The following is a 27,559-nucleotide window of genomic DNA, read 5'->3' as shown; positions in this document are numbered from 1 at the left end:
CCAGATAAGCCCCCCACCCAAGTGTGGCTCCCTGCTCAGGGAGTACCTCGAGGACCTGGGACTGGGTGACACCGGCAGGCTTGGACACCATCCTAGCAGCAGGAGCCTGGAGGAAGGCAGAAGACCCGGCAGGGGGTGCCGCCCAGTGTGGACAGAGGGGCGGGGCGCTGGCGAGTCACTGCGGCAGGGGCACGAGCGTGTCCACGTAGCTGAGCAGGAAGAAGCCCGACTGGCCGTCCAGCATGCCCTATACCAGTTGTAGTTGATCTGGTTGGTCAAGGTGATGACGTCACCCTCATGGAAGCCCAGCTCCCCATGGTTCTAGGGTTCGAGGTTGTACAGCACCTTGCAGCTCCGCTCGTCTATGGGTGGCATGCTCCTGCTAGGAGTCCAGATGGGCTTGTCGGAAGATCGGAAAGAGGAAGCTGTGATCTTGGGGACTGTGGTGCTGGGGAAGCCCCCGTTGGACTGCTCAGGCTCTCCGAGGTCAAAGGGCTCCCGGGACTTGGGCTTATACTCCCGCTTGGGGCGTGAGGAAGCTTCCCGCATTCTGCGCTTGGGCTTCTCTGCCAGCTTGTCCGGGATCTGCACGGCCCGCAGGTAGCAGTCCAGCTGCGCCTCCACCAGGGTTGGGAGCTAACTCACCTGCTCGATATTGGTCTCCAGGAGGTTGCGCATGCTGGTTTCTACCACCTCCTTGGACTCCTCAAACTTCTCCAGCACCTGGCGCAGCTCCTCATTGGGGATCTTGCCCTGCCGCTTCTTCTTTTAGTCAAAGTCCAGGCGTCGGCCCTCCAACTGGTGGTGCTGGATCTCCTTCAGGTCGTTCTCGCACAGGTTCTGGAGGTGGTCAATGAAGTTCTGCTTGACCTCTATGTCCAGGGAGTCCTTCACCTCCACCAGGTGCTTCATGGACTTGCCAACATCCAGCAGTGTGTCACCGAAGTTGGACTCACCGCCTAGCTCCTTCAGGTGGGGGATCAGGTACTCGCTCAGGAGCCCCTCCGACTGCAGGTAGCTGGGGTTCTTCACCTGGCCCCAGATCTCGGACACCATGTTGAGCATGGTCAGCTTACCTGCGAGGCTTGGGTTGGGCTGCAGGTACTTGATGGTCCTGGCCAGCACTTCCGTCACCGCCTTGCTGGTGACATCCACCTTCTCCATCTCTTTGAAGTCATCATCCAGCTTGGTCCCCTCAGCCCCTCCCACCTTCTCACTGACCAGCTGGCTTGCCTTGTAGAAATGGTTCTTCAGCCCCACCACCGACATGCCCGCTGCCGAGCCTCCCACCGGGACAGTGCCAGCGACAGGCTTCCAGGCGCCGCCAACCCTCTGCCCGCCTCAGCAGCCCCCGTTGGCACCGCCTCCGCCACGTGCTTGCCAGCCCCAGCGCCGCCTAGTGTTCATGATTCTTCAGTCTCCTTCAATATAGAACTGTTCCCAGGATTGTTTTAAAGTATACTGACAAACCTTTGAGACTGTAAATGACCTGACGTATACATTATCTTTACTTGAGAATGGTAATTTTTCAATACGCCATTAAAGATCATTACACATGAGACAAGACAAATGCACTGGCCTACTTACTTTGTATATAAATGTGTAAACTCCTGAAGACTTCCAGTAATAAACTCCAATAAGGCAGTTAGTTCAATGTCTGTATGGCCTTGGTGACAAATGGTTACAGAGAATGAGAGCATTTTTCCTATCCACTAATGGTCAAGACAAAAGCAGACAGATCCTCACTGTCTTAGAGACCCAAGTGAGAAAGCTGGTCGATGAAGAGGACTTCATCCAGAGAGGAAGGGATCTAGCTGACAGGGAAGATGCTGCAGGAGGCTGAGGGAAGTGAGGCTAGAGCAGTAAAACAGATCTGACAATGTGGTCAAGATAAGAAAGTGACCTGACAAAAATTAACAGAGTGTGAAATGAAGGGCCCTTTCCATGCTAATCTTGCATACTGCCCTCAACCAGCCTTAGCAAAACAGAGTTTCTATTTAGTTTGCCATATTGTGGGGTGGTGGCACTATTTAAGTTGCAGTCAGTTGTGTAACAAACTCACAGTAGGGCCCTGCAGAAATACATACATATACACACACACACACATATATATACACACATATATACATATATATAATTTTTTTTTAAGACAACGTCTTGCTCTGTCACCCAGGCTGGAGTGCAGTGGTGCCATCTTGGCTCACTGCAACCTCCACCTTCTGAGTTCAAGTGACCCTCCCACCTCAGCCTCCCTAGTAGCTGGGACTACAGGCCTGTGCCACCACACCTGGCTAATATATATATACACATATATATACACACACACACATACATATATGCACACACACACACATATATATACACACATACACACACACACACACACACACACATCTGTATATATATATATAATTGCAAAGAAGGCCAGGCACGGTGCCTCATGCCTGTAATCCCAGTACTCTGGGAGGGTGAGGCAGGAGGATCACTGAGGCCAGGAGTTTGAAACCAGCCTGGGCAACATCGTGAGACCTCGTTTCTCCAAAAAATAAATATACAATTGCAAAAAAAAAAAAAAAAAAATACATCCTCACACCATATATTCAAATTAACTAAAAACGGATCATAGACCTAAATGATAGTATTTCTGGGAGAAGACATAGGAGTGAATCTTTTCCACTTTGGACTAGACAACAGGTTCTTAAAGATTTCTTAGGTACGGAACAAAAAAGCACAAGCCATAAGAAAAAACTGCTAACTTAAAGCTGATCAAAATTAAAAACTTCTACTTTTCAGAAAACACTTTTAGTTTAATTATTATTAATTTTTTTTTTTTTTTTTTGAGACAGAGTCTCACTCTGTTGCTCAGGCTGGAGTACAGTGGTGCAATCTTGGCTCATTGCAACCTCCACCTCCCAGGTTCAAGCACTTCTTGTGCCTCAGCCTCCTGAGTAGCTGGGATTACAGGTGTGTGCCACCACACCTGGCTGATTTGTGTATTTGTAGTAGAGATGGGGGTTTTGCCACGTTGGCCAGGATGGTCTCGAACTCCTGACCTCAAGTGATCCACCTGCCTTGTCCTCCCAAAGTGCTGGGATTACAGGTGTGAGTCACTGTGCCCAGCTAGAAAATATTTAGAATGAAAAGACAAACCACAACCTGAGAGAAGATATTTACCAAACACATATCTAAAAGGCCTTGTTTTTTGTTTTATTTACTTGTTTAATTTTTTAGATAGTATCTCATTCTGTGACCCAGGCTGGAGTGCAGTGGTGATCACAGCTCACTGCAGCCTCGACCTCCCGGCTCAAGCAATCCTCCCACCTCAGCTTCCCGAGTAGCTGGGACCACAGGTGAGCACCACCACACCTGGCTGATTTTTATATTTTTGGTAGAGACGAGGTTTCACCATATTGCCCAGGTGGTCTCAAACTCCTGACCTCAAGCAGTCCTCCTGCCTCAGCCTCCCAATGTGCAGGGACCACTGTACCTGGTCCCTGAAAGGACCTGTATCTAGAGTCTATAAAGCACTCTTAAAATTCAATAATAATGAATCTTTCATAGGGTTACAGGGAAAAAAAACCTCAATAAAAAGACTAGTATCCAATTAAAATATGGGAACAGATTTGAACAATTTAGTAAAGAAGATATTTGCACATGAATATTCAACATCACTAGCTATTAAAGAAATGCAAATTAAAACCACAATGAGATTCCACTACACATCAAGCAGTAGAAAGGCAAACATTTCTTTAAAAACTGAAATATAAGAATCTGCTGGACCGGGCCAGGCGTGGTGGCTCACGCCTGTAATCCCAGCTCTTTGGGAGACCAAGGCGGGTGGATCAAGTGAGGCCAGGAGTTTGAGACCAGCCTGGCCAACAAGAAACCCCATCTCCACTAAAAATACAAAAATTAGCTGGGTGTGGTGGTGCGAGGCTATAATCCCAGTTACTCAGGAGGCTGAGGGAGGAGAATCGTTTGAACCTGGGAGGCAGAGGTTGCGGTGAGCTGAGATCTTGCTGCTGCACTCCAGCAACGAGGCTCTGTCTCAAAAAAAAAAAAAAAAAAAAAATCTGCTGGGTCGAGTGCGGTGGCTCACACCTGTAACTCAAGCACTTTGGGAGGCCAAGGCGGGTGGATCAATTGAGGTCAGGAGTTCGAAACCAGCCTGGCCAACATGGTGAAACCCTGTCTCTACTAAAAATACAAAAATTTGCTGGGCGTGGTGGCATGCACCTGTAAGCTAAGCTACTCGGGAGGCTGAGGCAGGAGAATCGCTTGAACCTGGGAGGCGGAGGTTGCAGTGAGCCTAGGTCACGCCGCTGCACTGCAGCCTGGGTGACAGCGAGACTCCGTTTCAAAAAAAAAAAAAAAAAAAGCGAAGTGAAAGAAGCCAAACATAAGAGGCGACACGCTATATGATTTCATTTATAAGACATTCTGGAAAAGGCGAAAGTATAGGAACAGAAATCAGATTAGTAGCTAACAGGGGCTGATGGTGAGGGGAGGGAATCGACTACAAAGGGATACAAGGGGCCTTTTTGAGGCAACAGAAATGCTTTATATGGGAATGTGGTGGTGGTTATGTAACTATACATCTGTCAAAACTCATCAAACTGTACCCTTAAAAAGGGTGAATTACATGAAAATTATATATCAATAAACCTGACTTAAAAAAATAATAAAACAAACCTAAAGATCCAATTAAGTAAAAATACATCTAAGAAAAAAATAACTTACAGTTTTTCCAGTTCAATAGTCATCGTGAGAATGTTCTTAAGTGTTGCAAGTGGGACTTGTGTTTTTCCCATGTCTCTGAGGAAGAAAGCCGAAACATTCATGATATGAACCCCAATAAAAAATTCTGTACTTAAAAAGATAATTCAAAGACATGTGATTACTTCAATATTGGCTTCTCTATAAAACAAGTCAGCTCAACAGTTTATTTGCCGCAGAATTCCAGAGACCTCTTATTAAAGAAATTTGATTTGCATCATCAAATTAATGATATTCAAGAATAGAACTCACATTTTTTTTTTTTTTTTTTTTTTACCATTTATCTTACTTCTCATTTCATATTGCATTCACCCATCTTGATTATTTACTCTTTTCTTCCTTTTTAGAATAATGAACACCTATTCTTCTTTGCTTTCTTGGTTAAGTAATATTCCTCCATGTGTCTACATGTTCCAAATCTATACAGGTTCTTCAACACTGTTCTCTTGCCCTGCTGGCTGTCTTGACCATTACACATCCATTACACACATCCTTTCTTAATCCTTTTCTTTGCCAATAACTTTTTTCAATAACTCAGTTAAAATTTAAATTATGACTTTTTAGCCTAAATGCAAAATACTTAATCTTTGATGAAAAATTTAAAAAGAGCATAAATCATCTCATGACTTATGAGAGTGCTGTAGTACTTACAGATATTTTAATGCCGGCAATTTAAAGAGATACGGATCTTCAACAGTTGTCAGAGGATTGTGATTGAGAATTCTGAAAAATGCAATAGAATTAAAATTATCTGCATTTTCAATGTGTGAAATTGCATAAAAAGTTTATAGTCATTTTTTGGTATGGAACTTGTAGGTAAAAAAAAAAAAAATTTTCTATTTTTACCTAATAAATCACCATTAGACTTCGTAAAGCACTATTCCTTTGGGAACTACCTAGGTCTCTAGAAGATAAAGTAGAGGAGAGAAACGGGAAGAAATAGAAAAAATTTTAAAAAGTGGATAGCAAAGGAAAAATATGCCACAGAACTTTTCAGGTCAAAAACCCTAGAAGTGACTGTTGGTGGGAAGCCCTGACTCTGTAGGAAACACTATTTCTAGTGTCCTCCATAATTCAGGTTGCTTGTCCTACTTCAAGTTGCTCATTTTTGTTGTTGTTGCTGTTTTGTTTTGTTTTGTTTTTTTGAGATGGAGTTTTGCTCTGTCACCCAGGCTGGACAGCAATGGCTCCATCTTGGCTCATTGCAACCTCCACCTCCTGGGTTCAAGCGATTCTCCTGTCTCAGCCTCCTGAGTAGCTGGGATTACAAGTGCCTGCCACCACTCCCAGCTAATTTTTGTATTTTTAGTAGAGACTGGGTTTCATCATGTTGGCCAGGCTGGTCTTGAACTCCTGACCTCAGGTGATCCACTCCCTTCAGCCTACCAAAATGTTAGGATTACAGGTGTGAACCACTGTGCCTGACTGCTTGCCTTTTATCTTTGCAAAGTTTTTCAAATTCATGGTTTAATTTGCACAGTTAAGGAAAAAAATAGGACCAATTCTTTTGCTTTATAGCCAAAGAAAAAGGGATAAATCTAAGAGAAGGAAGAACGGGTCAAAACCATACTCCCATCATATACTCCCACTTGTCTTGTATGACATCACAGCCTTTGTTACATTGCATGTAATCACCTGTCTACTTGTCAGTCTCCTGGACTATCAGGCTCCTTGAGGGCAGAGACCACATCTTATTCTCATTGTCATCCCTGTGCCTGGCATGATGTCTGAAATTTACTAGGCATTTAATAAATGTTTATTGGGCCGGGCGTGGTGGCTCATGCCTGTAATCCCAGCACTTTGGGAGGCTGAGGTGGGCGGATCACCTGAGGTCAGGAGTTTGAGACCAGCCTGACCCACACGGAGAAACCCCATCTCTAGTAAAAATATAAAATTAGCCAGGTTTGGTGGTGCATGCCTGTAATCCTAGCTACTTGGGAAGGCTGAGGCAGGAGAATCGCTTGAACCTGGGAGGTGGAGGTTGTCGTGATCCAAGATCGCACCACTGCACTCCAGCCTGGGCAACAAGAGCAAAACTGTCTCAAAAAAAAAAAAAGTTTACTGAATAAACAAACGACATTTTGTTTATATGTCAACAAAATGAATAAATTCATTTCGATGAGAATTTTTATTCCAAAATGCTGCAATCTATTTTCTTTTTAATTCTTTTAAGTGAACAAGAAAAAGAAAAGAAATAGGAAGAAATAAAAGAAAATCAGCCTTTACATTAACCCAAGAATCATCACTTTTGCAGAAATTATAAAAATAATAATTATTACAGTGAGTATCTATTGGGCTGCTAGGTGTTTGTGATCGGCATTTCACATTTAATCCTCACAACAACCTTATGTGCTAGATATTATTGCCCTATTTTATAAATGAGGAAACTGAGGTTACACAACTTGTCCTAGGTCACCAAGCTATTAAGAAGCTAAACTGCTGGGTGCGGTGGCTCACGCCTGTAATCCTAGCACTTTAGGAGGCTGAGGCAGGCAGATCACCTGAGGTCGGGAGTTCAAGACCAGCCTGACCAACATAGAGAAACCCCATCTCTACTAAAAATACAAAATTAGCTGAGTGTGGGCGCATGCCTGTAATCCCAGCTACTAGGAGACTGAGGCAGGGGAATCGCTTGAACCTGGGAGGTGGAGGTTGCGGTGAGCCAAGATCGTGCCATTGCACTCCAGCCTGGACAATAAGAACAAAACTCCATCCCCCCCCCCCCCAAAAAAAGAAAAGAAAGAAAAAAGAAGCAAAGCTGTAATCTGAACTCACGTGCTTAATCTGTAGGAAGAAAAAGGGTTTACTTTAACCTTACGGGTTTTTACATTTTTCTTTTCTTTCTTTCTCTTTCTTTCTTCATTTCTCCTCCCTCCTTCCTTTTTTGAGTCAACATTTCCATTTATTGGCCGGGCATGGTGGCTCATGCCTGTAATCCCAGCACTTTGGGAGGCCGAGGAGGGCGGGTCATCTGAGGTCAGGAGTTCCAGACCAGCCTGACCAACGTGGTGAAACCCCATCTCTGTCAGAGTCTCGCTCTATCACCAGGCTTGAGTGCCATGGCATGACCTCAGCTCACTGCAACCTCCGCCTCCCGGGTTCAAGCGATTCTCCTGCCTCAGCCCCTTGAGCAGCTGGGATTACAGGCACCTGCCACCATGCCCGGCTAATTTTTGTATTTTTAGTAGAGACGGGGTTTCACCACGTTGGTCAGGCTGGTCTCGAACTCCTGACCTCAGGTGCTCCACCAACCTTGGTCTCCCAAAGTGCTGGGATTACAGGCATGAGTCACCACCACGCCCAGCCTTCATTTATTTTTTGTAACTTCTATTTTAGGTTTAGGGGTACATGTGCAGGTTTCTAATACAGGTAAATTGCATGTCACGGGGTGGGTCTGGTGTACAGATTATTTTGTCACCCAGGTAATAAGCATAGTACACAATAGGTAGCTTTTTGATTCTCACACAACAGTCCTCCCACCTGCCACGGGAACAACAGCTCCCCAGTACCTGTTGTTCCTCTTTGTCCATATGTACTCAATGTATAGCTCCCACTTATAAGTGAGAACATGTGGCTCCCAAAGTGCTGGGATTACAGGCCTGAGCCACCCCACCTAGCAACAAGGCTAATTTGAGGGTCACTTGTTTGATGCCTTTTCTTGCCCATGCCAAAGGTCAGAACTAGCAAGCAGAGCAGGTCATATATAAGCTATGTACGTCTCTTGGCCTCTCTGTACCTTAGTTTCCCCATTTGAGAAAAATGAATGGATCTTAAGACATACTTTTCAGAGTTCATAATGGGATTATACCCAGCTAACCAATAATTGTATGTATTTTTATACATAAATAGTTGTTTACATGTATTCATCTTCTATTTCACTTACAACTTGTGTAAAAACTGCATTCCGTGCCAGGCCTGAAATGTTCCAAAGCTCAGTTCTGTGAGTAAATTGCAACCAAGATTTCTACAAAAGAAGACACAAGCCAAAAGAAAAAAAAATATTTCAGAACATTTATCATTTGCTGTGATTCTAATTTATATAAGATGGAACATAACCCTAATCCTTTCTCTATGCACTAAGGAAATCTCACTGTGGAAGATACTGGCTTATGATTTATACCTTAGCATTGCACATGTGGTGTATTAGCTGCAAAACAGTGAATGCTCATTAAATACCTGTGATAAGTGATCTTTATTTCTCTAGAACAGGATTTCACAACTTCAGTGCCATCGACATTTTGGACTCTATAACTGTTTGCTGTGGGCATTTGTCTTGTACCTTGGAGGATGTTTAGCAGCATCCCTGGCCTCTGCCCACTAGATGCCAGGAGCACACTCACAGTTTTGTCAACCAAAACTGTATCCAGACATTACCAAATGTCACCTGAGTACAAAATCACACCAGTTGAGAACCACTGCTCTCTCATGATTCACTATGATCTTTGTAATTCTCACACTAATCTTTGCTAGAGACAAAAAGGATTTGCTATATAATTTTAGTAGCTTCCTACTGGTAAAACTTTAATCATATTTCAAAGAGGTTTATAATTAAGTTTTAAAAAAATTCCAAATGTAATCAAGTTATATTTGTAACTTACATATATTGCAAAAATGGTAGTGCTTCAAATGTATGTCTTTCAATAAACCGTATTTTATTGCAGGATAAATCTCTAGGAAAAAGTAAAAGAAAAATATTGCCTTGGTTAGTTATTAGAGGTTGATTAGTATGAATAATAGCAAGAGTTTAGAATAATATTGAATACACATTTTTCATCTCAACTCTAAATGTCTTGACTTGTGTTTGAACTTTCCAGAGCCCCTAACCCTGCCCATACCTCTCCTAGAGTCTCACCTTCATGGTTTTCATAAATAGAATATACATCTTAATAGACTTTGGAATTAATTTTTCCTGAGAGCAGCAGACTTGATTAGATGCCTTTTGTAGTCTCATCAAATCCTAGATTATGAGCTCAAAGTTTTTATATATAGTTTCTAATAGTAAAAAAAAGTCCCATTTTTTTTTTTTTTTTTTTTGAGACGGAGTCTCGCTCTGTCACCTGGGCTGGAGTGCAGTGGTGGGATCTCAGCTCACTGCAAGCTCCACCTCCCAGGTTTACACCATTCTCCTGCCTCAGCCTCCTGAGTAGGTGGGACTACAGGCGCCCACCACCTCGCCCGGCTAGTTTTTTGTATTTTTTAGTAGAGATGGGGTTTCACCATGTTAGCCAGGATGGTCTCGATCTCCTGACCTCGTGATCCAGCCGTCTCGGCCTCCCAAAGTGCTGGGATTACAGGCTTGAGCCACCGCACCCGGCCATAGTCTCACATTTATACACCTTCCTAGTGTAGGTCTGTTTTCCTAAGCCAGTTCAATATCAGAAGAAATAAAACACATCCTTTCACATCATTTGAAAGGAAGTTACCCCTTTAACTAACACATAACTTTGAACTAATTCAAATCATATTCATAGAATCAATTTCTATCATATTAATAGAAACTCATTTTTGGTTTTATATTGCATTAATACTTCATGAAAGCAATTTCTTCAGTTATACAGTGATGGGGCTTGTCCCTCCCTCTTTACCTGGATGGTGTAACGCTGTCTGGCTGATGTCTCCATCTCTAGTCTCTTCCTTCCTAAACTATCCTGCACACAGTCATTAGATAAACTCTCCAGAAGTGGTTTGCAAAGACCAGCATTTCCTGGGAAATTATTGAAGATGCAAATTCTTGGTCCCACTCTAGACCAACTGAATCAGTAACCACGAGGGCGGAGTCCGGAACTGAGTTCTAACGCGCCCTCTCAGTGATTGTGATGCAGATCTATCTACAGCACTGCGCTGCAGTAACACGGTTCCCCATGATGGCTCCTCAGCTGGGCATTCAAAGCCCTAGAAGATCTGGTTCCAATATCCTACTCTCCCTCCTTGTACTCTACAGGTACTCATGGCATTCCTCGAATACTTTCCTGTGATTTGCCCTTCTCCTATTTTCCTTTTGCAAGTTTAGAATATTTTCCCTAAGATGTCTGTCTGATGTTACACAATGGCCCTTCAAAGTCCTATTCAAACGGCATTGTTCTAGTAACATCCTCCTGGGTCCAGATTGAAGGCATTTTCCCCTTTTCTATGCTCCAGAAACAATGTATCCCTCCTCATGCCCACATCCATTTCTTCTTTTTAATGTAGTTATTTTTTATACCATTTCTTCTGAGCATAAACTCCTTGCAAGCATGGACTAGGTTTTGCTCATCTGCATTGCCCACCATGTTTAAAACTGATACATGGAAATAAAGCAAATTCAAATATTGTTAAATAAATGAATAGCTGGGGGAGTAGGAGGAAAATGACTATTTTAAAGGAAATGTAGTTTTATTACTTCACAGCCACTGTAGCACTTTGGCATCCACTTGAGGGTCTTTATATCCACTTGCCTTAATTCCTCTACATGAAAGAATCTGTTTGCAAAACAGCATCACTAATGAGCTTAATAAGGATTAATGACATACACACCTCTATGAACAAAGGATAAGAATCAAGCTTCCATAGCAATGAACATAGTATCTTCTTGTCTCTAAACAGACAGAAATACTATGCAGGTATCCCTTTCTTGGTAACAGGGCTGGGGAGACAGTTATTTTGTAATTGGTGAAGAGTTAGGGGCATTTCTGGTATGCTTCTTAGTGTAAACATTTCTAGCTCTACCACTTAACCATCATTTTAAACATCTGTTTTCATATAACAATTCTTGAAATGAAATCCTTAATATTAGTCTATTCTGTTGGTAGCTTAATATTCTTGATCTATTATTTATACAATTCAGCTGATTTTTAATATTTAATGTTATTTTAATTCATATTAAATTACCAAAAATTTCTGGATTAATGATGTTCAAATGAATGTAGGTGGTCTATATTTTCTTCTCCTTTAGGTAACAATCTGAAGTTAACTTTAATTCCTTTCATCCTACTCAACTAATTTTTTCAAATCTTTTTTTGTGAAAGTCAGACAGTAAATATTTTAGGCTTTGTGGGCCACATATCATCTCTCACATATTTCTCTTTCTTTTCTTTTACTTTCACAGTCCTTTAAAAATGCAGAAACCATTCTTAACTTAATGGGCTATTTAAAAATAGACCATAGATTAGATTTGATCTATTGGTTGTAGACTGAATAGAAGAAGATGGTGTGTGAACCCTTATAAAACAAGGTTCATATGAGTGTCAGTCACTGCTCAGATCTTCTTATCATGTGAAACTTTTTTCTGTCTGCATTTTGTCTATATAATTTAAAAACTGAAAATGCACAGGACATAGCTAATGCTAGAGATGGGCTGAGACCCTATACAAACCTACAGAATTGCAGAATTTTATTGCTGGAAGAAATCTTAGAGATTATCTAATTTGAACACCTTATTCATTTTACGGATAATATGACTAAAAACTTATAAATGTGATTAACTAACTTACAAATACTGGAGGGATAGCAGGCCTTCAAATGAATCCTTATGTAATTCAGTCAAAGAATTTTCACTGAGAATTCTGGAAAATGAAAAAGTCATTTCTAGATTAAAATGCAAAGTACAACTATTTGCCACACAGGACTATGTCCTGCATGTGGGGGAAAGCTGGGTCATGGTCAGTTCAAGACGGTGGTATCTGCTCTTTCATTCAAACCTTTCCTTACATTTTCCTTGTTGTGTCCATCTCTGTCCACCACTACACACACACACACACACACACACACACACAGGCACACACAGGAAAGCGCACACACACACAAGCGCGCACACACACACACACACAGGAAAGCGCACACACACACAAGCACACCCCTACCCACTCTTCCCACCAAACTGCCTCCTCTCTAGATCCCAAAGTCCCTGTTAGAATCCACCTCTGGGTGGCACCAAGATCAGCAGAACTTCCATTTCCTCCTCTTTTCCCAAACCTTATTATGAAAGCCCCACATGGAACCATGTCGGGCTGCAAGTGAAGCCATTCAACCTTTTTCCCCTATCAAAAAAAATGTGAGAACTACAATGTGCATACAGTGCACAGGACATCAATGTTCTTTGTATTTTATTTAATTGAATTTCTGAGACAGGGTCTCATTCTGTTCCTAGACTGGTGTCAAACTCCTGGCTTAAGTGATCCTCCTGTCTCTGCCTCCCAAAGTGTTGCGATTGCAGACATGAGCCACCTCACCTGGCCAAATATTCAGTTTAATAATTAAAAAGGAGATACCCATATTGTTACAAAAGAACATTGCTAGCATCCCAGAAGCCCCAGTGTGCCCCTTTCCAATCAAATCCCTCTCTCTAACCCAAATTAGGTAACAACTATCCTGACTTTTGTAATAATTGTCTTGCTTTTAAAATGTAGCTCTGGCCTGGCATGGTGGCTCATACCTGTAATCCCAGCACTTTGGGAAGCCAAGGCAGGTGAATCACCTGAGGTCATGAGTTCAAGACCAGCCTGGTCAACATGGTGAAACCCTGTCTCTACTAAAAATATAAAAATTAGCTGGGCATGGTGGCGGGCACCTGTAATTCCAGCTACCCGGGAGGCTGAGGCAGGAGAATCGCTTGAACCCAGGAGGTGGAGGTAGTGGAGGTTGCAATGAGCCAAGATCGTACCATTGCACTCCAGCCTGGGCGACAAGAACAAAATTAGGTCTCAAAAAATAAATAAAGCAATTCTCCTGCCTCAGCTTCCCAAGTAGCTGGGATTACAGGCACCCACCACCACACCTGCCTAATTTTTGCATTTTTAGTAGAGACGGGGTTTCGCCATATTGGCCAGGCTGGTCTCAAACTCCTGACCTCAGGTGATCCACCCGCCTAGACCTCCCAAGGTGCTGGGATTACAGGCATGAGCCACCGCACCTAGCATGTGTTTTATTTTTAATTTAGAACTCATGTATGGCTTGTCTATATAAGTTGAACTGGTAATGTGACACACAAACTATTGTGAAAAATGCCAGTTACTTCGAATGTAAGCATTTTTTCCAAAATTATTTTGTCTAAATCAATTCCTTCTATAAATCAGTAAGAAAAGGATGAAACAATTCAACAGGAAAAATAACAAAGGATAGAAAACTCAGAGAAGAAACACAAATGTTCCATAAACATATAATGATATTTAATTATTCATGAGTAATCAGAAAAATTCAAATTTAGGTGGAATCCCTTTTATTCATCCATAACATCAACAAAAAGTTGGAGAATACCCAGCGGTGAAAAGGGTGGGGGAAATGAATGATGTCATCTCCCCACACCTTTTCACCGCTGGGTATTTTCCAACTTAGAGTAAGTTGGCACAACATTTTTGAGGGCAATTAAAATTTTATATCTATGCTACAGGAATACTTGCCCATGTTCACAAAGAAGCATGTACAGGGATTTCACTGCAGCAATGCAGGTAACAAGAAAACTAAGCATAATCTAAATATTCATCCATTGGGGAATTATTAAATAAACTATGATGCATCCAGACTATGGATGATGCAGGAGTTTAAATGAATGGGGTGACCGTCTGAGTACTGGGAAGGAAAGAATCTAAGACATATCATGAAGTGAAAGAATCAAATTGCAAGATGTTACCAGTTATGTAAAGAAAAAAGATTTTTCAAGCAACACAACAAATCCATTTTGCTTTATGTAAATATGTATGTAGGCAATGGGAAAAACTGGAAGGATGTATACTAAATGCAGAGTAGCATTACCTCAGGGATGAGGGAGTAGGGCACAAGGAGGGTTTTTGTTGTAACTGTTATTGCATTTTTATACATTAAAAATAGAATCGGGCTGGGGGTAGTGGCTCATGCCTGTAATATGAGTATGTTAGGAGGCCAAGGTGAGAGGAGAACTTGAGCTCAGGAGTGCAAGACCAGCCTAAGCAGCATGGGAAGACCCTGTCTCTACAAAAAATACAAAATTGGGTGGGCATGGTGGCATGCACCTGTGGTCCCAGCTACTTGGAAGGCTGAGGTGGAAGGATCGCTTGAGGCTGGGAGGTGAAGGCTGCAATGAAATGTAATTGTGCCACTGCACTCCAGCCTGGGGGACAAAGTAATATCCTGACTCTGAAAAAAAAGAGGAAAAAAGAGAATATAACCATGTATTATTTGTATGATAAATAATTTAAGTTGCCTCTTAAAGAGAGCCTACAAATTTAATTTTAAAATAACCATAGGATTGCAATCAACAGAGGCTGATTTGGGGAATGGAGGGGAAATATCTTTTTTCAGAGGTATTGACCTCAAAATTCTGGACTGAGAAGGATCTTACAATGCAGTTAGTTTTCTGTCATATTCAGAGAGAATATACACTCACAGTTCTCGGTCCAATGTATGCTTTCCATACATTCCATCAATGTGAGAAATATAGTTTCCGTGGAAATCTCTGTGAAGAAACACAGTTTATATCCTTGAATAGGTAGGACAAGAATGAACAGGATAAGTAAAAGAATCGGCCGGGCGCGGTGGCTCAAGCCTGTAATCCCAGCACTTGGGAGGCCGAGACGGGCGGATCACGAGGTCAGGAGATCGAGACCATCCTGGAAATACAGTGAAACTCTGTCTCTACTTAAAAATACAAAAAACCCCGGGCGACGAGGCGGGCGCCTGTAGTCCAGCTACTCGGGAGGCTGAGGCAGGAGAATGGCGTAAACCCGGGAGGCGGAGCTTGCAGTGAGCTGAGATCCGGCCACTGCACTCCAGCCTGGTGGCAGGCAAGACTCCGTCTCTTCATGAAAGCATTTCTTCAGTTATACAGTGATGGGGCTTGTCCCTCCCTCTTACTGGATGGTAACACTGTCTGGCTGATGTCTCCATCTCTAGTCTCTTCCTTCCTAAACTATCCTGCACACAGTCATCAGATAAACTCTCCAGAAGTGGTTTGCAAAGACCAGCATTTCCTGGGAAATTACTGAAGATGCAAATTCTTGGTCCCACTCTAGACCAACTGAATCAGTAACCACGAGGGCGGAGTCCGGAACTGAGTTCTAACGCGCCCTCTCAGTGATTGTGATGCAGATCTATCTACAGCACTGCTGCAGTAACACGGTTCCCCATGATGGCTCCTCAGCTGGGCATTCAAAGCCCTAGAAGATCTGGTTCCAATATCCTACTCTCCCTCCTTGTACTCTACAGGTACTCATGGCATTCCTCGAATACTTTCCTGTGATTTGCCCTTCTCCCATTTTCCTTTTGCAAGTTTAGAATATTTTCCCTAGGATGTCTGTCGATGTTACACAATGGCCCTTCAAAGTCCTATTCAAACGGCATTGTTCTAGTAACATCCTCCTGGGTCCAGATTGAAGGCATTTTCCCCTTTTCTATGTTCCAGAAACAATGTATCCCTCCTCATGCCCACATCCATTTCTTCTTTTTAATGTAGTTATTTTTTATACCATTTCTTCTGAGCATAAACTCCTTGCAAGCATGGACTAGGTTTTGCTCATCTGCATTGCCCACCATGTTTAAAACTGATACATGGAAATAAAGCAAATTCAAATATTTGTTAAATAAATGAATAGCTGGGGGAGTAGGAGGAAAATGACTATTTTAAAGGAAATGTAGTTTTATTACTTCACAGCCACTGTAGCACTTTGGCATCCACTTGAGGGTCTTTATATCCACTTGCCTTAATTCCTCTACATTTGAAAGAATCTGTTTGCAAAACAGCATCACTAATGAGCTTAACAAGGATTAACGACATACACACCTCTATGAACAAAGGATAAGAATCAAGCTTCCATAGCAATGAACATAGTATCTTCTTGTCTCTAAACAGACAGAAATACTATGCAGGTATCACTTTCTTGGTAACAGGGCTGGGGAGACAGTTATTTTGTAATTGGTGAAGAGTTAGGGGCATTTCTGGTATGCTTCTTAGTGTAAACATTTCTAGCTCTACCACTTAACCATCATTTTAAACATCTGTTTTCATATAACAATTCTTGAAACGAAATCCTTAATACTAGTCTATTCTGTTGGTAGCTTAATATTCTTGATCTGTTATTTATACAATTCAGCTGATTTTTAATATTTAATGTTATTTTAATTCATATTAAATTACCAAAAATTTCTGGATTAATGATGTTCAAATGAATGTAGGTGGTCTATATTTTCTTCTCCTTTAGGTAACAATCTGAAGTTAACTTTAATTCCTTTCATCCTACTCAACTAATTTTTTCAAATCTTTTTTTGTGAAAGTCAGACAGTAAATATTTTAGGCTTTGTGGGCCACATATGATCTCTCACATATTTCTCTTTCTTTTCTTTTACTTTCACAGTCCTTAAAAATGCAGAAACCATTCTTTTTTTTTTTTTTTTTTTTTTTTGAGGCGGAGTCTCGCTCTGTCGCCCAGACTGGAGTGCAGTGGCCGGATCTCAGCTCACTGCAAGCTCCGCCTCCCGGGTTTACGCCATTCTCCTGCCTCAGCCTCCCGAGTAGCTGGGACTACAGGCGCCGCCACCTCGCCCGGCTAGTTTTTGTATTTTTAGTAGAGACGGGGTTTCACCGTGTTAGCCAGGATGGTCTCGATCTCCTGACCTCGTGATCCGCCCGTCTCGGCCTCCCAAAGTGCTGGGATTACAGGCTTGAGCCACCGCGCCCGGCCGCAGAAACCATTCTTAACTTAATGGGCTATTTAAAAATAGACCATAGATTAGATTTGATCTATTGGTTGTAGACTGAATAGAAGAAGATGGTGTGTGAACCCTTATAAAACAAGGTTCATATGAGTGTCAGTCACTGCTCAGATCTTCTTACCATGTGAAACTTTTTTCTGTCTGCATTTTGTCTATATAATTTAAAAACTGAAAATGCACAGGACATACCTAATGCTAGAGATGGGCTGAGACCCTATACAAACCTACAGAATTGCAGAATTTTATTGCTGGAAGAAATCTTAGAGATTATCTAATTTGAACCCCTTATTCATTTTATGGATAATATGACTAAAAACTTATAAATGTGATTAACTAACTTACAAATACTGGAGGGATAGCAGGCCTTCAAATGAATCCTTATGTAATTCAGTCAAAGAATTTTCACTGAGAATTCTGGAAAATGAAAAAGTCATTTCTAGATTAAAATGCAAAGTACAACTATTTGCCACACAGGACTATGTCCTGCATGTGGGGGAAAGCTGGGTCATGGTCATTTCAAGACGGTGGTATCTGCTCTTTCATTCAAACCTTTCCTTACATTTTCCTTGTTTTGTCCATCTCTGTCCACCACTACACACACACACACACACACACACAGGCACACACAGGAAAGCGCACACACACACAAGTGCGCGCACACACACACACACACCCCTACCCACTCTTCCCGCCAAACTGCCTCCTCTCTAGATCCCAAAGTCCCTGTTAGAATCCACCTCTGGGTGGCACCAAGATCAGCAGAACTTCCATTTCCTCCTCTTTTCCCAAACCTTATTATGAAAGCCCCACATGGAACCATGTCAGGGCTGCAAGTGAAGCCATTCAACCTTTTTCCCCTATCAAAAAAAATGTGAGAACTACAATGTGCATACAGTGCACAGGACATCAATGTTCTTTGTATTTTATTTAATTTAATTTCTGAGACAGAGTCTCATTCTGTTCCTAGACTGGTGTCAAACTCCTGGCTCAAGTGATCCTCCTGTCTCTGCCTCCCAAAGTGTTGCAATTGCAGACATAAGCCACCTCACCTGGCCAAATACTCAGTTTAATAATTAAAAAGGAGATACCCATATTGTTATAAAAGAACATTGCTAGCATCCCAGAAGCCCCAGTGTGCCCCTTTCCAATCAAATCCCTCTCTCTAACCCAAATTAGGTAACAACTATCCTGACTTTTGTAATAATTGTCTTGCTTTTAAAATGTAGCTCTGGCCTGGCATGGTGGCTCATACCTGTAATCCCAGCACTTTGGGAAGCCAAGGCAGGTGAATCACCTGAGGTCATGAGTTCAAGACCAGCCTGGTCAACATGGTGAAACCCTGTCTCTACTAAAAATATAAAAATTAGCTGGGCATGGTGGCGGGCACCTGTAATTCCAACTACCTGGGAGGCTGAGGCAGGAGAATCGCTTGAACCCAGGAGGTGGAGGTGGTGGAGGTTGCAATGAGCCAAGATCGTACCATTGCACTCCAGCCTGGGCGACAAGAACAAAATTAGGTCTCAAAAAATAAATAAAGCAATTCTCCTGCCTCAGCTTCCCAAGTAGCTGGGATTACAGGCACCCACCACCACACCTGCCTAATTTTTGCATTTTTAGTAGAGACGGGGTTTCACCATATTGGCCAGGCTGGTCTCAAACTCCCGACCTCAGGTGATCCACCCGCCTAGACCTCCCAAGGTGCTGGGATTACAGGCATGAGCCACCGCACCTAGCATGTGTTTTATTTTTAATTTAGAACTCATGTATGGCTTGTCTATATAAGTTGAACTGGTAATGTGACACACAAACTGTTGTGAAAAATGCCAGTTACTTCAAATGTAAGCATTTTTTCCAAAATCATTTGTGTCTAAATCAATTCCTTCTATAAATCAGTAAGAAAAGGATGAAACAATTCAACAGGAAAAAGAACAAAGGATAGTAACTCAGAGAAGAAACACAAATGTTCCATAAAACATAAATGATATTAATTAAATTCATGAGTAATCAGAAAAATTCAAATTTAGGTGGAATCCCTTTTATTCATCCATAACATCAACAAAAAGTTGGAGAATACCCAGCGGTGAAAAGGTGTGGGGGAAATGAATGATGTCATCTCCCCACACCTTTTCACCGCTGGGTATTTTCCAACTTACAGTAAGTTGGCACAACATTTTTGAGGGCAATTAAAATTTTATATCTACATAGTCTTCACTTCAACAATTCCATTTCTAGATATCTATGCTACAGGAATAGTTGCCCATGTTCACAAAGAAGCATGTACAGGGATTTCACTGCAGCAATGCAGGTAACAAGAAAACTAAGCATAATCTAAATATTCATCCATTGGGGAATTATTAAATAAACTATGATGCATCCAGACTATGGATGATGCAGGAATTTAAATGAATGGGGTGACCGTCTGAGTACTGGGAAGGAAAGAATCTAAGACATATCATGAAGTGAAAGAATCAAATTGCAAGATGTTACCATTTATGTAAAGAAAAAAGATTTTTCAAGCCACACAACAAATCCATTTTGCTTTATGTAAATATGTATGTAGGCAAATGGGAAAAACTCTGGAAGGATGTATACTAAATGCAGAGTAGCATTACCTCAGGGATGAGGGAGTAGGGCACAAGGAGGGTTTTTGTTGTAACTGTTATTGCATTTTTAAACATTAAAAATAGAATCGGGCTGGGGGTAGTGGCTCATGCCTGTAATATGAGTATGTTAGGAGGCCAAGGTGAGAGGAGAACTTGAGCTCAGGAGTGCAAGACCAGCCTAAGCAGCATGGGAAGACCCTGTCTCTACAAAAAATACAAAATTGGGTGGGCGTGGTGGCATGCACCTGTGGTCCCAGCTACTTGGGAGGCTGAGGTGGAAGGATCGCTTGAGGCCGGGAGGTGAAGGCTGCAATGAAATGTAATTGTGCCACTGCACTCCAGCCTGGGGGACAAAGTAATATCCTGACTCTGAAAAATAAAGAGGAAAAAAGAGAATATAACCATGTATTATTTGTATGATAAATAAATTTAAGTTGCCTCTTAAAGAGAGCCTACCAAATTTAATTTTAAAATAACCATAGGATTGCAATCAACAGAGGCTGATTTGGGGAATGGAGGGGAAATATCTTTTTTCAGAGGTATTGACCTCAAAATTCTGGACTGAGAAGGATCTTACAATGCAGTTAGTTTTCTGTCATATTCAGAGAGAATATACACTCACAGTTTCTCGGTCCAACTGTATGCTTTCCATACATTTCCATCAATGTGAGAAATATAGTTTCCGTGGAAATCTCTGTGAAGAAACACAGTTTATATCCTTGAATAGGTAGGACAAGAATGAACAGGATAAGTAAAAGAATCGTGGCAACCTTGTCGGGGATATTCAGTTACAGAAAATAACACCTGCTTTCTCATTTCCAGAGCTATCAGCTTCCCAGTTCGTGCAATTCATCAAGAAACAATGTGGGGCCACTGGCACAAATGATGAGGCATCTCCCGGAAGCTTAACTTCCTATCCATCCCATCTCTTGGACAGACGATGCCAGTTAATTACTTTGAATGTAAGTATTTTATCAAAAAGCACTTATGTGTCTAAACAAACTCCTACAAATCAACACAAAAATAGGCAAAAGCTTGTCACTATCAATAAATAAGTAGAAAGAAACCCTACGCCAGGTAGCACCAAAGCTTTGCCCTCTGTTGAAACATCCTAGGCTTTTTCTTTCCACTCTTATTACAACCGATCTGATTTGGCCCCTTCACACTTTACTCCTATGTTTTGCAAGACCTTTCTAAGTTGTCTCCCTGAAATAAGCTTTTCCTTTTGGGCGCTCTACATATGGATTCTAAAATAATCCTTTGCATGTCTACACTTGAACATAAAGAAAAAAACAAAATAAAATAGATCTCCTGTTTTAGTAATTTAACCTCTCTTGCTTGGAAACTTTCAATGGCTTTCCACACCTCACTGTGTAACTTTCAAACTCCTGTAGCTGATAGTCAAGGTTTTACATAATCATATCTGCACTGCTCCCTCACCTAATTCTTTGCAGCCAGATTGGTCTACTAAATTCCAACCATACCTGTAGCCATGCCTTTGCCTAGACTGTACTCCCATTTTTTTTTTTTTAACAAATTATAGCTAGTCTTTAAGACCCAAGTAAAGTTTTAGCTTATCCATATAGCTTTCCTTGATCTCCACACCTCAAGGATCATAGATTCTGGTAAATTCTAGCACCGACAGTATGCATTTTCTTTTAGTGATTAATTATATATACCTCCCTTTTTATGCCTATTCTATTTCTTCCCTCCTATCATTTTCACGTTCTGGAGACAGTGGCATACTTGACCCTGGGTTTGACACAAAACAAGTGCTACATATCGAAAGTCAGGGACAACGATGAGTTGTGGACATAACTAAAGGACTGAGTAATCATGTTAACAGCCAACACTCCTACATATGCTAGGCACTGATGAAGTGTTTCATATATTCACTCACCTAAATTTCACAACAATCCAATGAAATGGGAACTAGCATAACCCCCAGTTGAACGGTGAGGAAACTCAGTCACAGAGCAGAATAACTTGCTCTGGGTCACCAACCTAATAAACAGACCTGGGTTCAACCCCAGGTAGCCTGGCTCCGGAATCAACTCTTAACCACTTAGAGCCTCATCACAGATCGGGAGAGGGACAGGCTGCTGTAAAGAGGGTGAAGCAATAATGGGAGGAGAGCGGCGGTTAAGCAATGATGTGATGGGGCTAAATAAAAATGGATGAGAAAACAAGTAAAAGACTGGAGTAAAAGCAAAAGACTGGAGAATGGGTCTAACATTAAAGGAGAATAAGAAGGCAGAATTGACAAGCAAAGGTGAAAGTAGAAAGTCAGCTGTCAGTATGGCTTGGGGAGATAAAGGAGGCCCACGAAGGCCTCCAGGAAAAGGCTGCCATGTCAGGCAAGACACAGAGGATGACTGAGGAAAGGTGATTCTTACAAGATGGTGAAGGTGCCATTGTAGGTGTTGGGCTCTGGCACAGGAACTTGGCGGAGCCTCTGCTTTGGGCTGAGATCAATACATGACAGCATCTCATTTCCACAGGTACAGAGCTCACATATGTTGGTGCTTGTGGAGGCCTTCTGTTCCTCTGGTGCAGTTAAAGCCTTATTTTGGGTGTGACTTTCAGACTGAACCAATGAATCTTGAGTAGGTTCTAGTTCAGTATGTGGACCTGTGACTTCAGTCAGGCTTCGATGCAGAGTCTGAACCTGGTCTGGATGAGAAGCTGTAGTCTTCTCCAGGGCTGAAGAATGTCCAAGCTCTGCAATGGGCTCTGGAGTTACGGCAAGCCCTGGGTCTGGAGGCTGAGTCGAGGTCTCCTCTGTGGTTGGAGATGGTTTAACCTCTGTAGTAGGTTTTGTAGTTATGGTAAGCTTCAGGGCCAGAGGTTGAACTGTGACTTGAGTCAGGTGCGAATGCTGACCCTGACCCTTGTCTGAAGGTGGAAGTGTCACCTCAGGGTGTTCTGGAGGAGGAGCTGTAGTCATCAGGGCTGTAGAAGGTTCAACCTCCGCAGGGGGTTCTGGAGTGATGGTAAGTCGCAGGTCCAAAGGTTGAACTGTGACGCTGGGTGACATTGGATGCTGAGCTTCATGCTGACCTGGTGTTGGAATTGTTACCTCTTGATGTACTAGAAGTTGGGGTACAACTTTCTTAGTAGACTGAGTTGGGGTCTCCTGCATGGTTGGAGAAAGTTCAACCTCTGTTGTGGATTCTGGAATGATGGTAAGCCCTAGGTCCAAAGGTTGAACCATGGCTTGAGTCAGGTGTGAATGCTGAGTCTGAACCTGGTCTGAAGGTGAAAGTGTCACCTCAGGGTGTTCTGCAGGAGGAGCTATAGTCATCAGGACAGTAGAAAGTTCAACCTCTGTTGTGGATTCTGGAGTGATGGTAAGTCGCAGGTCCAAAGGTTGAACTGTGACGCTGGGTGACATTGGATGCTGAGCTTCATGCTGACCTGGTGTTGGAATTGTTACCTCTTGATGTACTAGAAGTTGGGGTACAACTTTCTTAGTAGACTGAGTTGGGGTCTCCTGCATGGTTGGAGAAAGTTCAACCTCTGTTGTGGATTCTGGAATGATGGTAAGCCCTAGGTCCAAAGGTTGAACCATGGCTTGAGTCAGGTGTGAATGCTGAGTCTGAACCTGGTCTGAAGGTGAAAGTGTCACCTCAGGGTGTTCTGCAGGAGGAGCTATAGTCATCAGGACAGTAGAAAGTTCAACCTCTGTTGTGGATTCTGGAGTGATGATAAACCCCAGGTCCAAAGGTTGAACTGTGGCTTGAGTCAGGTGTAAATACTGAGTCTGAACCTGGTCTGGATGTGGAAGTGTCACCTTAGGATGCTTTGGAGGAACTATAGTCTTCTTCAGGGATGTAGAACGTTCAGCCTCCGTAGTGGGTTCTGGAGTGATGGTAAGTCCCAGGTCCAAAGGTTGAACTGTGACGCTGGGTGACACTGGATGCTGAGCTTCATCCTGACCTGGTGTTGGAACTGTTATCTCTTGATGTACTGGAAGTTGGGATACAACTTTCTTAGGAGGCTGAGTTGGGGTCTCCTGCATGGTTGGAGAAAGTTCAACCTCTGTCACGGATTCTGGCATGATGGTAAGCCCCAGGTCCAAAGGTTGAACTGTGGCTTGATTCAGGTTTGAATGCTCTGGAGGTTGAGCTACAACTTCATTAGGGAGCTCTGGAGTCTCAGCTGGGGCCTCCTGCTGGGTTAGAGAAGACTCACCCTCCTCAGCAGCCTGTGGATGCTCAGCTTCAGCCTCCTGCTGGGTTGGAGAGGGGTTCTCACTATTAACAGGTTCCGGAGATTGAACTGAAGTCTCCTGTTGAATTGCTAAAGGTCCAGCCTCTTCCAGTGACTCTGGAGGCAGAGGTGGGCCCCCGTGCGGGGTGGTGGGAGGTTCTGCATCATTACCTGGCCCTGAGAGCTGAGCTGTAGCCTCCTGGAGGACTGGAGAAGTTCCCACCTCTGCACTAGGCTCTATTATGGTGAGCTGCGTGTCTGGAGGCTTAACAGAGACATTGGGAAAATCTGAATGCTGAGTTTGATGGTGACCAGGAGGTGAAACTGTGACTTCATGATGTTCTGAGGGCTGAGCTGGGGCCTCCTGCTGGGCTGGAGAAGACTCCACCTCCCCAGAAGGCTGAGCTGGCTGCTCCTGCTCACTGGGGGAAAGTTCAGCCTCTATAGGAGGACCTGGAAGCTCAGTTGGGACCTCCTGTTGGATTGCAGATGGCTCCATCTCTTCTGGAGGCTGAGCTGGGGTCTCCTGCTGGGCTGGAGAAGATTCAACCTCCCCAGAAGACTCAGAAGGCTGAGCTGGCTGCTCCTGCTCACTGGGGGAAAGTTCAGCCTCTATAGGAGGACCTGGAAGCTCAGTTGGGGCCTCCTGTTGGATTGCAGATGACTCCATCTCTTCTGGAGGCTGAGCTGGGGTCTCCTGCTGGGCTGGAGAAGATTCAACCTCCCCAGAAGACTCAGAAGGCTGAGCTGGCTGCTCCTGCTCACTAGGGGGAAGTTCAGGCTCCACAGGAGGACCTGGAGGCTCAGCTGGGGCCTCCTGTTGGGTTGCAGAAGGTTCCACCTCCTCTGGAGGCTGACCTGGGGACTCCTGCTGGGCTTGGGAAGATTCTGTCTCGTTTTCAGCCTCTGGAGTCATGGGAACCTCCACATCTGCAGGTTTAACTGTAATGCCAGGCAAGTTATAAAGAGATTGATCCTCACCTGGGGGTTGAACTGTCACCTCAGGATTCGGTAGAGTTAGACTCTCCATAGAGGATGCTGGAGGCAGAGCTGGGGCCTCCTCTTGGGTTGAAGAAGGTTCTTCCTCCTCAGGGAGCTGTGGAAGCTGCCCTGGGGCATCTTGCTGGAGTAAAGAGGACTGCATGTCTTCAAGCATCTCTGGATTTTGAGTTTCAGGCTCTAGATGGATTTGAGAAAGTCCAACTTGCTCAGGGGGCCCTGGAGGCTCATCTGAGTTCACCCTGAGTTCTGGAGGCAGGCTGCTGGGATACAATGTATCCATACTCGGATATTCATCCTGCAAAGTCTGTTTCTGATGCCCAGACTTGGATAACTGGTGTGGAATTCCATCAATCTCAGCAAGGCTCCAACGCTGAGCTAGATCTTCCTTCAGGTTCTTGGGCGAAACAATAAATGTGGTTGGTTTTGAAATCTTCCTGTCTAGCGGAACAAGTCTTTCATCTGCCTGATGACCTGCAGCCCGATCTAGATCTGCAGTTGGAACCTTACTTTTGAGGCGAGGAAGTTGAACTGGGGTCTGTTTCTCATCCCCGTCCAGCAGTGGGACCACCTCTGGGAGCCTTTCTTGCGGAGTCAACTTGTCATTTAAATCCTGGTGTGCAGTGGAGAACTGCTCTGGCCCCAGGGGGAGCTCTTCAGCTGAATCTGTGCCCAGGAATGGAACCAAATTTTCAGTCGATTCCTGGGGCGGGGCTGACATCTGCGAGGGAGCAGAGGGCCCCAGGTAATCAAAGTCCCCTGGGTCTGCCGGAGGAGTGGGCGCATGAGGAGATTCCCATGGGAGATGGGAGGAGTGGGAAGACCCAGGCTCAGGCAGCCCCAGGGGGTTAGAGGTCAGTTGGAGCGGGTCCTTCACCCACTCCAGAGGCTCAGCCTCCTTGACTAGTAGACATAATAGTTGCCACATGAGGAGAGGCCATGGGCCCCAGAAACGCGGCTGAGACATGATACAGGCTGGTGCCACGGACTCAGCGGGAGCTATTCTGGCAGCCCTGAGAGGCTCCTGCCCCTTATAAGCGTGAGCCCCACACTGTGTTTATGACACCTTTATTTATGGCACAGATCTGTTCCATGTCACCAGGGCACTGATGTCACAATCCCGCCCAAGCAGCCTTCCCACCCCGCCCGGCTGGAACACCCCTTCCCTCCCCTTAGTGAGGAAGGATTTGGTCCATAGACCCAGGTGGTCCCAGGACTCCAGCAGCCTGTGGTGGTGTGGTGGGGTGGGGTGGGGTGGGGGTGTGGCAGAGCTTCCCAAGGAAGTCACAGGACCTCGCCTCTGGACATTTAGAAGTGCTAGTCCAGTTCTGGTAGCCTGAATTCTTCCTCCTTCAAGGTGAAATTCGAGAATACTCTTCCTTAAGGGAGAGCAACTGAGCTGCAAAATGGGTGCCAGTTAGGGTGGCAGGCACCACGCACATTACAGTCATTTAGGCTGAACTGTCATCCTGCCTTGACTCAACAGAGCCATTACCCTAGAAGTTACAGCGCCACCCTTCAGAGATCTACCGTGTGCACACATGGAGAAGAGGCTTAGGTTGTTAAAGTCAACATGTTAGATAATTTCCTGAAATGCGACTGTAACTAGAACACAGCTGACTTCCCCCACAGCCATTCTTACCTATTTTATTACTGTCTGGCACAATTACCAGCATGTAAACTCCAAGATGTTTCATCTCATTCCAGTGCCTAGCATAGGCATAGGGTGCATAGTGATGGTTTTAAAATGAAAGGGGGGCCATGCACAGTGGCTCACACCCATAATCCCAGAACTCTGGGAGGCCGAGGTGAGTGGATCACTGGGGTCAGAAGTTCGAGACCAGACTGACTAACATGGTAAAACTCCATCTGTACTAAAAGCCAGGTGTGGTGGTGCATACCTGTAATCTCAGCTACTCAGGAGGCTGAAGCAGGACAATCACTTGAACCTGGGAGGCAGAGGTTGCAGTGAGCCGAGATCGCAACATTGCATTCCAGCCTGGGCAACAGGAGAGAAACTCTGTCTCAAAAAAAATAAACTAAAATTGAAGAGATTCCAAGATTCGCATCATTTAGGGATGGATCTATTGTTATAATCAGATTCCTGAAATCAGTGCTGACTTCCTCTAATATTTCACAGGAACCTAGACTTCTTAAAGCTTGAGGCTTCCTTGGTGGGTTTTATTTAAATTGAATTAAAATCATTATTTACAGGGAAAACCTTCAAAACACTTTGCAACTTTGGGGTGAAAGTTAAATAAAACACTGTAGCCTCAAGTTAAGTTCCCACTGAAATGATACTTTTGCTCCTT

At 43.6% G+C, this 27,559-nt stretch overlaps 1 protein-coding gene, 1 long non-coding RNA gene and 1 pseudogene across 11 annotated transcripts; 1 reads left to right on the top strand and 2 right to left on the bottom strand.

Moving 5' to 3' along the window:
• Positions 1 to 13: 13 nt before the first annotated feature.
• LOC117085402 lies at positions 14 to 2,189 on the bottom strand (annotated as a pseudogene). Its single transcript, XR_004437944.1, has one exon. The product of XR_004437944.1 is annotated as an endophilin-A2-like (transcript).
• A 2,146-nt stretch (positions 2,190 to 4,335) lies between these two features.
• Positions 4,336 to 27,166, bottom strand: LOC117085373 (leucine-rich repeat-containing protein 37B-like). 8 transcript variants are annotated; one of them, XM_033214246.1, is made up of 9 exons: positions 24,799 to 27,091; positions 24,265 to 24,636; positions 22,433 to 24,204; positions 20,659 to 20,730; positions 17,776 to 17,847; positions 9,375 to 9,446; positions 8,660 to 8,740; positions 5,428 to 5,499; positions 4,336 to 4,815 (listed from the first exon to the last, which is right to left on the bottom strand). In XM_033214246.1, the coding sequence occupies exons 1-9, from the start codon at positions 26,212 to 26,214 to the stop codon at positions 4,737 to 4,739; spliced, it is 4,008 nt and encodes a 1,335-aa protein (XP_033070137.1). In that variant the 5' UTR covers positions 26,215 to 27,091; the 3' UTR covers positions 4,336 to 4,736. The 8 variants fall into 8 exon arrangements, with proteins under 8 accessions (XP_033070137.1, XP_033070126.1, XP_033070101.1 ...); XM_033214235.1 differs by having other exon boundaries at positions 22,433 to 24,636; XM_033214275.1 differs by adding an exon at positions 27,149 to 27,166 and having other exon boundaries at positions 4,338 to 4,815; positions 22,433 to 25,968.
• LOC117085394 lies at positions 6,826 to 24,473 on the top strand. Of its 2 annotated transcripts, none has more exons than XR_004437938.1 (3): positions 6,826 to 7,056; positions 20,859 to 20,998; positions 24,345 to 24,473. It is a non-coding gene; the product is annotated as an uncharacterized LOC117085394 (long non-coding RNA). The 2 variants fall into 2 exon arrangements; XR_004437942.1 differs by lacking the exon at positions 6,826 to 7,056 and adding an exon at positions 15,613 to 15,930.
• Positions 27,167 to 27,559: the final 393 nt, after the last annotated feature.

Source organism: Trachypithecus francoisi, unplaced genomic scaffold (genome assembly GCF_009764315.1).
Source record: "Trachypithecus francoisi isolate TF-2019V2 unplaced genomic scaffold, Tfra_2.0 Contig00549, whole genome shotgun sequence".
Lineage (NCBI taxonomy): Eukaryota > Metazoa > Chordata > Mammalia > Primates > Cercopithecidae > Trachypithecus > Trachypithecus francoisi.
The sequence above is the reverse complement of the archived record's forward strand: the minus strand, read 5'-3'. Positions and strand labels throughout refer to the sequence as shown.